The sequence below is a fragment of the Peromyscus leucopus genome, chromosome 5 (genome assembly GCF_004664715.2).
Source record: "Peromyscus leucopus breed LL Stock chromosome 5, UCI_PerLeu_2.1, whole genome shotgun sequence".
Classification (NCBI taxonomy): domain Eukaryota; kingdom Metazoa; phylum Chordata; class Mammalia; order Rodentia; family Cricetidae; genus Peromyscus; species Peromyscus leucopus.
Genome location: NC_051067.1, coordinates 65,260,677 through 65,273,299, shown reverse-complemented (window position 1 = coordinate 65,273,299; position 12,623 = coordinate 65,260,677). Strand labels below are relative to the sequence as shown.

Below are 12,623 nucleotides of genomic sequence, written 5' to 3'. Positions count from 1 at the left end.
GGAGGCAGCACCTGCAAATGTTGTGGATTTCAGGTTTTTTTTATATGAAGTTTATGTCATATAAATCAGTCTGCGGGTATTTTTTGTTGTTGGTGGTGCCTGCTTTATGTGAAAGGACCAGGAGTTTCTGCGAAGGGTAATGCCTTGCCCCAGTTTTGCCTTGAATGACTAAGGGAGAAAACAAAGTTGAATCTTTCTCCCTAGCTTTCCTCTTGGTCTCAGGTGACAGTGTTCCACTAGACATAACTTCCAAGGTATATCAGGAAACAACCATCAGCTTGCAAATATTTTCCCCATTTCTTGGTGTTGCTTCAGCAGATAAATGCATCACTTACCTGCAGTTGTGGGCAGCTCTTTGCTTCTACCATGCCATTGGCTTTACCCATCCCTTTACCCTCAGGGATTCTTAGCACTTCACCTCCACTCTGGGCACTGAAACTACAGCCAACTGAGTGGGAGGAACTACTGCTAGTGTATATGGTAGAGAGTTTGTTTTTTAAACATTAGAAGCTAATGTTTACTAAAACAGTGTTTTAATGTGGGCTTTCGTCTATTGTATTTTTTTTTTAAGCTGGGGTTTCTCACTCCCACCTCCCCCCCCCCTGTAAATTTATGGCAGCTATACATAATGCCATACTGTTACAGTGGACTATATTTAGAGAATTATCTGGTCTACATTCAAGGATTAAAATTAAAATATTTATCCGGGTTCTTAACAGATTTCTATATGTGGTGCTGGGGATTGAACCCAGGGCCTTGTGCATGCCAGGCAGGCACTTTACCGCCTGAGCCACAACCTCAACACTTTGGTTACAGATATTCTAGTGGCAGAAGACTTGGACAGATTTTTTCCTAAGGTATTCAATATGGAAAATAATAGACAAAGAATGTAGCTGATATTTAGTATTCTTTAGGAAACAGATATGGAAAGAAAGAGGAATTCCTGCCTCTTAGGTAAGAACATAATAGTGGGCAGTTAATTGGGGGCTAATGCAAATTCTCGCCTTTCTCCCCAGGTGGTGATACTATGGAAGGTGAATGGATAGATTTAAGAATGTATCATAAGGTGAGCGTGGTGGCGCCCGCCTGTAATCCCAGCACCCAAGAGGCCTAGGCAGGAGGATTGTGAGTTGGAGGTCAGCCTGAGCTACATAGGGAGACCTTGTCTCAAAAAAGAAAAGATTAATAATCCTAGGGCTGGGGGTGTGGCCCAGTGGTTGAGTATTTGCCAAGCATGATGTGCAAGGTTTTGCATTTATTCCCTGGCATCTCAGAAATGATCAGAAGGCCTAAAAAAAAAAAAAGATTGACTGTGAATTTCCTTACTTTGACATAAGTTTAAAAATTGTACTTACTTGTACCTATTTTTGGAAAGCACTTAAATAGTGAGCATTGGGATATAAATGTGTCACAAATGGCCATTATTTTAGCACATGAGTCAGCTTGGTAACATTGAGTAGGTAGCACATATAAACTACTCTAGGGTCTTCCTGGAGCTGGAATATCATTGGCTCCTTCAGAACCAAGATGCTGCTTCATGATTACTGCAAAATAATTCCCTTTTGGTGTGTCTTGGAAGATTTAACTCAACTGTAAGAAAAGAAAATTCACTGTAACAAAGTCAGTACAGGCTCTGTAGACAGGTTTATTTTTTAAGCTTAGATTCTACTTTGCATTTCCAAGTCAGGTTAAATGTATCTTCAAGCATTATTAGTTGAACTATGTTATAAGCTTGATTAGTTGAACTATGTTATAATCTTGGTTCCTGTTGTAGGTCTCTTAGTAGACTGGTGGAAGTTCAAGTAGTTATTTAATTTCTTGTCTTAGAAATCAGTTACTTATAAAGTGTTGGAAAATAAAACAGACCCAAGTTGTTGTTTTTTTAATGCAAGAAAAGTTTGAATTAAAACTAATTCACATGAGGTTATGGATTTGAAATTAAAACAATTGACATACATCAGCTAAGAATAGCTAGATACATACTATTTTGTGGTTATAAGAGAATTACATTACATTTGAGTATTTGTGCTTAGTAAAATGAAAAACACGACTGAAAAAAACAGGCAGGGCCACGTACTGTGGTTCATGCTTGTAACAGTTCCTATGTTGAGAGGCTGATGCAAGATCTCAAATTCAAGGTCAGCATCAGCAACTTAGTGAAACCTGTCTCAAATTAATTTTTTAAAGGCTGAGACTATAACTCACTGGTAGAGCATTGCATGTCTAACATGTATGTAGCTTTGGGTTCAATTCCTAATACCACTTCCAAAAATGAAAGAAGGGAGGGAGGAAGAGGAGAGAGAGAAGGAATACAATGATTAGAACAGGAAAGTATTCTCTTTAATTTATATGAGTCATTAAGATATATGGCTCTATTTTTTAAAACAGCTTCCAGAATCAGCAGTAATAGAGCTGTACTGGTGGGAGCTGAGTGGAGGCAGTAAGCTGTTGGCCTGCTCCAGTTAGACTTCATAGCTTTGTCTACTAGGTAATGTCAATGTCGAGAACCTGAAGAAACCCAGTAAATAAGACCACCACGGGACAGCCTGTGTTTTGTACTTTAATTAGAGAAGTTTCTCGGGTTATAAAGGGCTTGTTCAGAGCACAGCCTTCAGACTCAAAATTGAGCAGAAGTCCAAAGTTGCTGCTTATAAATCATGGAGAGTCTGTTGTCCCTTTGTTTCATGTTCAGAGTACTGATACATAGCAAAACCTAACGACTCTGAAGTTTCTTAAAATCACAATGGAAAGTATTATTTGAGTGGTATCAAAATCCTTAAACTCAGTTGTTTTACATATGGGTGGGGGGGGGCACTGAGTTCTATATCTAGTCTCAGGTCCAGTGTCTCATTTTGAATGTAGTCCCAGTGTATTATTACAACTGAAGATTAAATAGATGGAGAATCTGCAAGAGAAAACCAGGAATATTGGCTTTGAGAAAGGAATTTTGGAATTTAAAAATATTGCCCACTTTATTGCTAAGAATATGTTTTACCTAAAAATGAGGCTAGTTTCCCACACTTCTGTTGGGAGAACAAGCAGTGGTTGTTAAGGATCATGATTTGCAGAGAAAAGCTTCTCTTCTGCCTTCTGTCTCAGGGTTCCTCTAGTGTGAGAAGGGTTAGGTGTAGTCCAGGAGGGAGCAGTATCCGGGTTAGTGGTTTCTTCTTAACCATTTCCTTCCCAGCGTAGCCCTGAGGTTCTCTTTCTTTCTCTTCCCCTCTTTCCCTTCTAATCATCTCTTGTCTGTCTAGTTTCTGTTCTAGAAATTGTTTCCTCTGCCCCTCCATTGCTGCCGCAGAGCATTAACGCTAACAGCGCAACCGAGGCTCCTGGCTGCCTGGCTGCTGTGTGACAGTAATGCATGTCCTGCATGTCACTCTTTGCCTTCTTTTCCCAAAGGAACAGTGGGACCGGCACAGATGGGCGGGATCCTGAAGCAAAGGGTGCTTCTGTGTACTTAGCATTCCCAACCCTCCAGAGTCCCCTTGACACCACAGCACAGTGATAATCTGCAACAGTGCAGTTGTTTCATCTTCATGTATTCACAGACAGCCTTCAGCAGGCTTCCAGGAGGTGGGGGCAGTGTTTAGGTGTTGCAGCCTCTGAGGCCAGTACACAAAGTTGCCCTGTGTTCGAAAGTGGTGACAGCTTCTTCCTATCATGTGTCTCTGTGTCTCTGCTGTTCTAGAATCCCACCATACCTATTCAGAAGCTACAGGACATCCAGAGAGCAATGGAGCTGCTGTCTGCATGCCAAGGCCCAGCCAGGAACATTGATGAGGCCACAAAGCGCAGATACCAGTTCTGGGACACACAGCCAGTGCCCAAATTGAGTAAGCTCATATGCGTGTTTCCACAACCCAGGGTGAAGAGACCTCACTTAGTCTTGTGTCATACACTCAAAATGGACACAAAAGCTAGTATCTGTCTTCTTAAAGTATAGATACTAGATAGGAACATGTGTTTTCAATAACACTGATTGTAGCCTAATTGCTGTTTCTGTTACATTATCCAGTTTTCCTGAATTTGAAATGTGTATTATATATATTATAATTTCCTATTAAACTTTTCTATGTGTATGTGTGTAATATATACAACAGACCGTATGCTAGGATATGCTGTATATGATACATAACTATATATACTATATTCTTATAGTATGACTAATATATAGTATATATAATATATAACCTACATATACTATACAGAAAGAGATTTGGGTTTTTTCTCTTCATTCCTGTTCTTCGCTTTTGATCTTCATGAAGTTGTTTTTTCCTATGTATTATTGTACTTTTAAGATTTTTTAAAATTTTTATTGGATGCTTAATGACTGTTTAGCTTGCGTGCATGTATGTGAACCATATGTATGATTGGTGTCCATGGAGGCCAGAAGAAGGCAATGGATCCCCTGAAACAGTAGTTAAAGATAGTTGTGAAGTACCATATGGGTACTGAGAACCAAATTTGGGTCCTCTGCAAGAGCAGCCAGTACTCTTAACCTCTGAGCCATCTACTCTAGCAACCCCCTCTGTCTCCCACTACATTATTTTTTTTTTTGCATTTCTTATACCTCAGGTATTCTAAAGGACTCAGAGAAAAAGTTCCCAATAATATCTCACTAAATAGATAATTGTGTACTTCTTCAGGATTCTGAACACACTCTAGGGTGTACTAGTTCAGTATCATATGTGAGTTAGGGTGCCCTTGAAAGTAAAGGCCTTTATGGATCTCTGTTCATGTAAAGAAGTAACGGAGTCTTATTCCTAGCACCAGGCCTGCTCCATCAAATACTACTTAAGACTTTTCCCAGTTAACTTGCTACAGATGTTATTAATTACTTTTCTTTCCCATTTTGCAAAGGTGAGATTATAAATAATATAAAAGTGTTCAAAGTACATGAAAGTATGCTTTGATTTAGAATTGTGCCTGCTTACATTTTGATTATTTAGGTTCCAAACAGCATAGAAAGGGTCACTTACCATCTAAAACTCTAAGCAGCCCAGTTATATACAGATAATCCATTTTATTGTGATAACACAAGAATAATTTTTTCTGAGCATTGAAGTATCAGTCATATGTTTTCCAATCCTTTCCCACATATATCTACCCCAACAGCTAAAAGAGATGGCATCTAAGTAGGAAAGAAAGGAATAAGAGTGGAAAGTGCTAGAGCACTTGCCTAGAATGTGTGAAGCCCTGGATTCACCCCTTGTGGTGGGATGGGGTGGGCATCTTTTTTTTTCTTTCAGTGTCTAGAAATGTGTCTGATAATGGAGGAATATTCTTTAGAATGAATTTACAAAGTCTTTAATGGCACTTAATTAAATGAGTATTAGCTAAAGGATCTAGATTTATTGATTTTGGTGAATGTGGTTCACTAAGCTTTTTGCCCTCCAGAGAAAACACCTAACCACAGGGCTGCTTTTGGGAAAGATTGCTTGGGGTGCATCCTGCTTTCCCTTTTGCTCTAAATCTTTTCAAGGTTCTCGGCATCCTAGAGCTCAGTGCACTTCAGTTCAGTCAAAGACCATATCTGGTGAGGGAGCCATAGAGATGCCTCTCTAGTTCTGTCTGGGGTGTGGCACGGTCCAGGCTAAACACACCCAGCTCTTCCAAGTTACCTGCATGGCTCATCTTGTAAGAACCAAGTGTTGTACAAGTTTCATTGGGGACACTGTATAGGAGTGACCAGGAATTGGGCCATATGGGCTCCTGGGAGAAAGTCTGAGGAGCTAGTGAAAGTTGTGGACTTCTTGTAGAAGGATTCTGTGACCAGATGTACAGATCCTTACTCAGCAGATGGTAAATGCTGGGTACAGCATGGGGTCAAGAAGTGGTGGTGGAAAGCGGGACAGAGGTGGAAGGAGTTGTATAAGGTAATCAAGCACAGCAGAGGGCTTTTAGATCTTTCATAGGAAAAGGCTTTAGTTATTGAAAGATGCTGTGAGAAAATGACTTATGAACTGAGAAATTCCCAGGGACCAACATCTTAATGACCAGAGGACAAGGCCTCAGCAAAAGGGAATGCTCTGAACTAGGACAAACAATACAAAGGCTATAATACTGGGAACAAGGACTGTGGAGGGTATGAGAAGATGCCAGGCAGGCTGGAGCCACAGGGAAACATGCATTTTATTCCAATTCAAGACATTTAATGTAAAGAAAGAATTGGAAAAGAGAAATTAAGGGCTGGGCTTAACTCAGTTTGTAGAGCGCTTGCCTGCAACAAACAAAGGGTTTGATTCGTACCATTTTATCAACCAGATATGGTACATGGCTATAATCCTAGTACCCAATAAGTAGAGACAAGAGGATCAGAAGTTCAAGGTCATCATGGGCTACATAACAAGTTCAAGGCCAACCTGGCATACATGAGACACTACCCCTCCCCCCAAAAGAGTAGGAGAACTCACAAGTTACTAGACATGGACTGTAGTACAGACGTGGCTAGCAGTAAAGGTGGTGTGGTAGTTTGAATGTAATTGGCCCCATAATCTCAGGGAGTGGCATTATTAGGAGGTGTGGCCTTGTTGGAGTAGGTGTGGTCTTGTTGGAGGAAGTATGTCACTGTGGAAGTGGGCTTTGAGGTCTCATAGATGCTCGAGATACTGGGCAGTGTGTCTCAGACCACTTCCTGTTGCTTGTAAGATGTAGAACTCTCAGCTACTTCTCTAGCACTGTGTGTGCCTGCACGGCGCCATGTTCCACTGTGATAATGGACTGAACCTCTGAACTGTGAGCAAGCCATCCCAATTAAATGTTTTCCGTTATAAGAGTTGCCTTGATCATGGTGTCTCTTTAAAGCAATATAAACCCTAACTAAGACAGGTATGGAAAAATAATCAATTTAGAAATTTGTGTTAGGCTTTGCTGCTGGGAGGGTCAGAAGTCAACTATGGCCTCCACACCCTCAATCTCTGGAAATGAAATAAAAAAGAGAGACCATTTCCAAAGCTGTTGTATCAAGCCTCTATCTATCACTTAGAGTTGTGGTAGTGGACTGCAACCTAGGGCTCAGGCTAAGAAATCATTTTATAATGTCACTGGGTGACATTCAGTTCCTCCTCCATTTTAACTGATGAGATAAATAGTCCAAAGGAATCCACAATAATAATGTGTTAGTTATTTCTACATGTGATTATTAATAAAGTTAATGCTATTGTTATATAATAAAGCATATACTAATATAGCTGCTATTACTGTTATTATTATTAACTGGATTATTTTGAGCCCAAATGTCCTAAGTCTGAAAGTGTCCTTTAACCTCTGTTGCTAACTGTGGAATTCTCAGACTACTGTGAAATGTAATATCCTCTCCTTTTCTTTTTTCTCCAGATGAAGTCATAACATCTCATGGTGCAATTGAACCAGACAAGGACAATATCCGCCAGGAACCGTATTCTTTGCCACAAGGTTTTATGTGGGACACTTTAGACTTGAGTAATGCTGAAGTGGTAAGACTTTAATTCAACACCTGCATTTACAAACATTGTGTCTAAGGTGCTTTCTTAGACACCTTAGACAGTACACTTGCTTTTTCTTGTAGCTGAAGGAGTTGTACACATTGCTGAATGAGAATTATGTGGAAGATGATGACAATATGTTCCGCTTCGACTATTCGCCTGAGTTTCTCTTGTGGTATGCCTGGCTGGTCATGGGTCCTTGATGGATTGTTGAATCAGGAGGTTTTGTTTTGTCCCTGTGTTCTTGGATACTGACTGGTGTGTCTTTTCTCTACCTCAGGGCACTGCGTCCCCCAGGGTGGCTTCTGCAATGGCACTGTGGGGTCCGAGTGTCTTCAAATAAAAAGCTAGTAGGTTTCATAAGTGCCATTCCAGCAAACATCCGGATTTATGACAGGTATGGGTTGAAGCCTGTGTGCGCCCTCCAAAATACAATTAAAACAGGCTTTAAAAAAAGACATAGTGCAGAGCTAAGGTGGTGGAGCTCAGTAAAAAGCTGTTGGTATGTAAGCATAAGGACCTGAGGACGGATCCCCACCACCCGTATTAAAAGCCAGGTGCCATGATAGATGCCTGTAATCCTAGAAGTAGGGGAGCAGAGACAAGAGGGTGGGTGGGGGGGTACCAGGAGCTTCTTGATTGGCCAAGTTCCCTGAATCAGCAAGCTCCAAGTTCAGTGCTCAATCCTGCCTCAAAAAAAAATTGTGGAGAGCCATTGAGAAAGACACTAGATGTTTACCTTTGGTGTTTCCAGCTTGTGCTGTGTAGTAAAATTCTGACTCAAAAACCAAAAGACAAAATGTAGCTCAATTGTAGAGTACTTCTCTAACACGTGTGTGGCTTTAGGCCCCCGGTGCCAAAGTGAGTTAAGTCAGTGATAACTCAATGTAGCTGTTGATAGTAAGATTACTTGGGAGAGCTGTTTTGGAGCTTTTTGTACACTGATGCTGTAAAACTTAAAAAATTCTAATAATTAGACTTATTTAGTCCTTCTTTTTTTCTCTTTCTTTCTTTCTTTCTTTCTTTCTTTCTTTCTTTTCTTTCTTTCTTTCTTTCTTTCTTTCTTTCTTTCTTTCTTTCTCTCTTTCTCTCTTTCTCTCTTTCTGTCCTACTATACCTCCCTCCACTTTCCTATCCATCCTGTCCCTCTCTATTTTTCTTTTACTCTCTCTGCCTCTCAGTCTTATACATGCACACACCTGTATTTATGTATATATCATGTACATAGAATAAATAAACCATCAACAGGTATTTGAGGAAAAAATAGCAATTTTAAAGGATATCATAAACTCTCTCCAGAGGATAAGTGTGTTATTTTTTTGCTCTGGGTTGTCAGCTCCAAAAGTCAGCTATCCAGCTTTGAAAGCCAGAGGTCCAATAGCTAATGTGTCTGTTTACCATAGCGGGCTGCCAAGCTGACTGATAAAAGCGTTTACTCTCAACAACACTGTGATTTAAATAAAATGCATGCATACCTAGAGTCAGAATTGAGCTTTGAAGCTCTGGGACGCTTAGGGTAGCTTGAAATAGTGTCATTTCTGGTCTTGGGCAATCTGTGTCATGTTTGGAACAATACTTTGCCATTTCTACACTGGGTTATCCAGGAGTGGGTGGGATACTGTTTAGTTGTGTTTTTGTGTGTGGGGGGTGTTGTTATGGTTTGAGGTTTTTTTGTTTGTTTTTTCCATAGTTTTATGTGTTGCAGGAAAAAACAAATGTAGGAACACTTGAGGCATATCAGATCTAACATCTAAAATTATAATAATAGACCAAAGTTTCAAATTCTAATTGAATTCAAGAGGCCAAGTCTCCCTGGCCTAGAGTTGATCATTTTGACAGTGGGTCTAGAAAATAGTGTCTGGTCTGATTTTGTGAAATGCCTGTACAATGCAGTATTTTTCTTGAATATATGTTTTGGGATGCTTTTTACGATCTTATTCTTTGGAACTTTATGGAAGTATTGCCTTGCTTTTTTAAGTGTGCTCTAATTGTCCTATCTGCTTATCAGTGTGAAGAGGATGGTAGAAATCAACTTTCTTTGTGTCCATAAGAAACTGAGATCAAAACGGGTAGCCCCAGTGTTAATTCGAGAAATAACTAGAAGAGTGAACCTAGAAGGAATCTTTCAGGCTGTGTATACTGCCGGAGTGGTTCTTCCTAAGCCTGTGGCCACATGCAGGTAATAGCACCACACAAACATCAGAAGTTTCCCCTTTGCCAGAGGTGATGAGCTTACTACCATCTTGCTAGAAATGTTCTCCTTTGATACAGTCCACATGGATTGGGCTTGTGAGGATAGGAGGGTTTTATTGTTTTGTTTTGTTTTTTTTGGTTTTTCGAGACAGGGTTTCTCTGTGTAGCTTTGCGCCTTTCCTGGAACTCACTTGGTAGCCCAGGCTGGCCTCGAACTCACAGAGATCCGCCTGGCTCTGCCTCCCGAGTGCTGGGATTAAAGGCGTGCGCCACCACCGCCCGGCCCCGAGGATAGGAGTTTGTTGGTAACTGAGATGTAGACAAAACTAGAACCACTGAGTCCAGTATTTATTGTACCATGTAGCCCTCTTGGGTATTAAAAGTAAAATTTACCCACTAATGATGCTAGGTTTATATTTCTATGTCTGCTCCATTTGATGTCTGTGCATGGGGAAACCTGTGGTGTTGCAGTCTTGAAATGCCCATACACTGTCACACTGTTTCCTTTGAGCATCTAAACTCCGTTCTCTGCTGCTTCACAGCACTGCTGAATGTGATGGGTCGTATCAGTTTAGGAGTCCAGGTGTTCTTGTTGGCTAAGAAAGTTGAAGCTATTTTCATGACTGCTTAACTAACCAGGCTCTCAGAGGTTCCTCTAGAGGGAATGCAATCAGACTATTACTGATTAAACATGCTTTCAAGACTTCAAAAAAGAATCCCTCCACAGTTTCTCTTGACTCGAGCAGGATGAAACTTGAAATGAACATAGTACAAAAATATAAAATTACTATAACTTAATAAATTATTATATTAGTAAATAAACAGAAAAGGGCATCACATGTATATTTCAGGACAAATAATGTATTGTATACCAAAACTGAAATCATAAATTCAAGAATTTTCTCAGAGTAGTTTTCTTTGATGGGTATCTGTTATAACAAATACTGTTTATTTTGCAGGAGTATATTCATGATCTTAAACTTCTTGGTTTGGTTTGCCTCACATAAAATCATGAAGCTCATTAAAAATTCACATACCTCTTATTAAAGAAAATACAAAATATTAAAAATTTAATATTCTGCTAGGCGGTGGTGGTTCACGCCTTTAATCCCAGCACTCGGGAGGCAGAGGCAGGCGGATCTTTGTGAGCTCGAGGCCAGCCTGGTCTACAGAGCGAGATCCAGGAAAGGTGCAAAGCTACACAGAGAAAAACCCTGTCTCGAAAAACCAAAAAAAAAAAAAAAATTAATATTCTTATTTAGGGGAAGAGATGAAAGTTCACAAACTCCAAAGGAACATAACTAGCAATGCAAGTCAATTTTAATCAGTTTTTGTCTTTCTTTTTTTTTTTGGTTTTTCGAGACAGGGTTTCTCTGCGTAGTTTTGCGCCTTTCCTGGAGCTCACTTGGTAGACCAGGCTGGCCTCGAACTCACAGCGATCCGCCTGGCTCTGCCTCTTGAGTGCTGGGATTAAAGGCGTGCGCCACCACCGCCCGTCAGTTTTTGTCTTTCTTTAAAGCTTCAAATTAATGCATAGGAAAGGGTCAGTGCCATTAGTGCTTTTGGTATAGCATAAGTATTAAATAGATGCTTCTGGAACAGCTAAGACAGTGAAACTTCCATTGTTTTCCAGGTATTGGCACCGATCTCTAAACCCCAGGAAACTGGTAGAGGTGAAATTTTCTCACTTGAGTAGAAACATGACCTTACAGAGAACGATGAAGCTGTATAGACTTCCGGATGTAAGTAAGAGGCATGTTCAGCTTTCTGAGTCTGTAACCACTGAAGCTTTGAATGCAGAAGAGCTGTATTGACGTCAGACTGAAGCTATACTTACACCTGGGAAAGGAGAATGCCGTAACAAGAATGGACAATGTGGGACTCCAGAGCTAGGAAAGTGGGGAATTTACTCAGAAAAGCTTTGTTTTTCAGTCCTTTTTAAGTTCGTGGGTTTAGAGTTGTGTGTGACTAAATACAAGCCAAGGGAGTTTGTCATTTTTTTTGAGTGTTGTCCCCTTAATGAGGGAGAAAAGTCCAAGCCGCCCCTGACTTTTTTTTTAATTGTTCTTACTGTTTTTGTTTGTTTGTTTTTGAGACAGGGTTTCTCTGGGTAGCCCTGGCTGTCATGGACCTTGCTCTGTAGATCAGGCTGGCCTCAAACTCAGAGATCCACCTGCCTCTTCCTCCCAAGGGCTGGGATTAAAGGTGTGCGCCACCATGCCCCGCTTTGCCCCATAGAATTCAGAGTTCAAGTTTAAAGAAAAGTTTTGGGCAATGAAAATAATGTATTCATTTACTTCTTTTTTTCTGGTTTAGTAATTTTTTAAAAACTCTCTTTAGACATTCTGTATAGCTCAAAGTGACTTAGAACTGGCTGTGTAGCCTACACTAGACTTAAAATCTTAAAATCTATCTGCTTTAGTGTCTCAGGCTTGGGTCACAGGCATAAGCACCATTCCTGGAAGTTAACTTGTTTTGTTTTGTTTGGTGTATGTAGTGTGCAAACATGTTCATAATGTCTGTGGGTGCCCATGGGGTAAATATGCATGTGAAGTCAGGGACTGATGTCATTGTCTTCCTCTGTCACCCCATTGTATTTATTTAGGGAGTCTCTCACTGAACCCACATTTGGTTAGACTAGCTAGCAAGCTTACCCTAGAGGTTCCTTATCTCTGCCTTCTGAATGCTGGGATTACAAGTGGGCCGTCAGACACATGGGGTGCCGAGGAACCAAACTCCACTTCTCAGATTTGTTCAGCAAGCGCTTTATGCTCTTCCCCTTCATCCTTTTAAGCTACTAGAGTCACAATATTAAAGATTGTCATAGTATAAAAAATTTAACTATAGTTAAATTATATATTGTGTATCATTTTTGCTGATTGTCACAAACTGAGCAGCTACAAACAGTACGGTTTTGTTTGTTTTTCAGAGACAGAGTTTCTCTGTGTAACAGTCCTGGCTGTC

General features: G+C 40.3%; 1 protein-coding gene across 4 annotated transcripts in view; it reads left to right on the top strand.

Annotated features, from left to right (window-relative positions):
- Nmt2 (N-myristoyltransferase 2) overlaps nucleotides 1-12,623 on the top strand; it is a 44,311-nt gene that overhangs the window by 21,637 nt on the left and 10,051 nt on the right. For 2 of the 4 annotated variants that reach the window (XM_028895105.2, XM_028895103.2), the window contains 6 exons: nucleotides 3,692-3,836; nucleotides 7,339-7,457; nucleotides 7,550-7,641; nucleotides 7,747-7,863; nucleotides 9,475-9,645; nucleotides 11,293-11,401. In XM_028895105.2, the coding sequence (XP_028750938.1) occupies nucleotides 3,692-3,836; nucleotides 7,339-7,457; nucleotides 7,550-7,641; nucleotides 7,747-7,863; nucleotides 9,475-9,645; nucleotides 11,293-11,401 (753 nt within the window). Of the gene's footprint in view, nucleotides 1-1,016; nucleotides 1,067-3,691; nucleotides 3,837-7,338; nucleotides 7,458-7,549; nucleotides 7,642-7,746; nucleotides 7,864-9,474; nucleotides 9,646-11,292; nucleotides 11,402-12,623 lie in introns of all 4 variants that reach the window. The other 2 variants (XM_028895102.2, XM_028895104.2) reach the window with 2 other exon arrangements.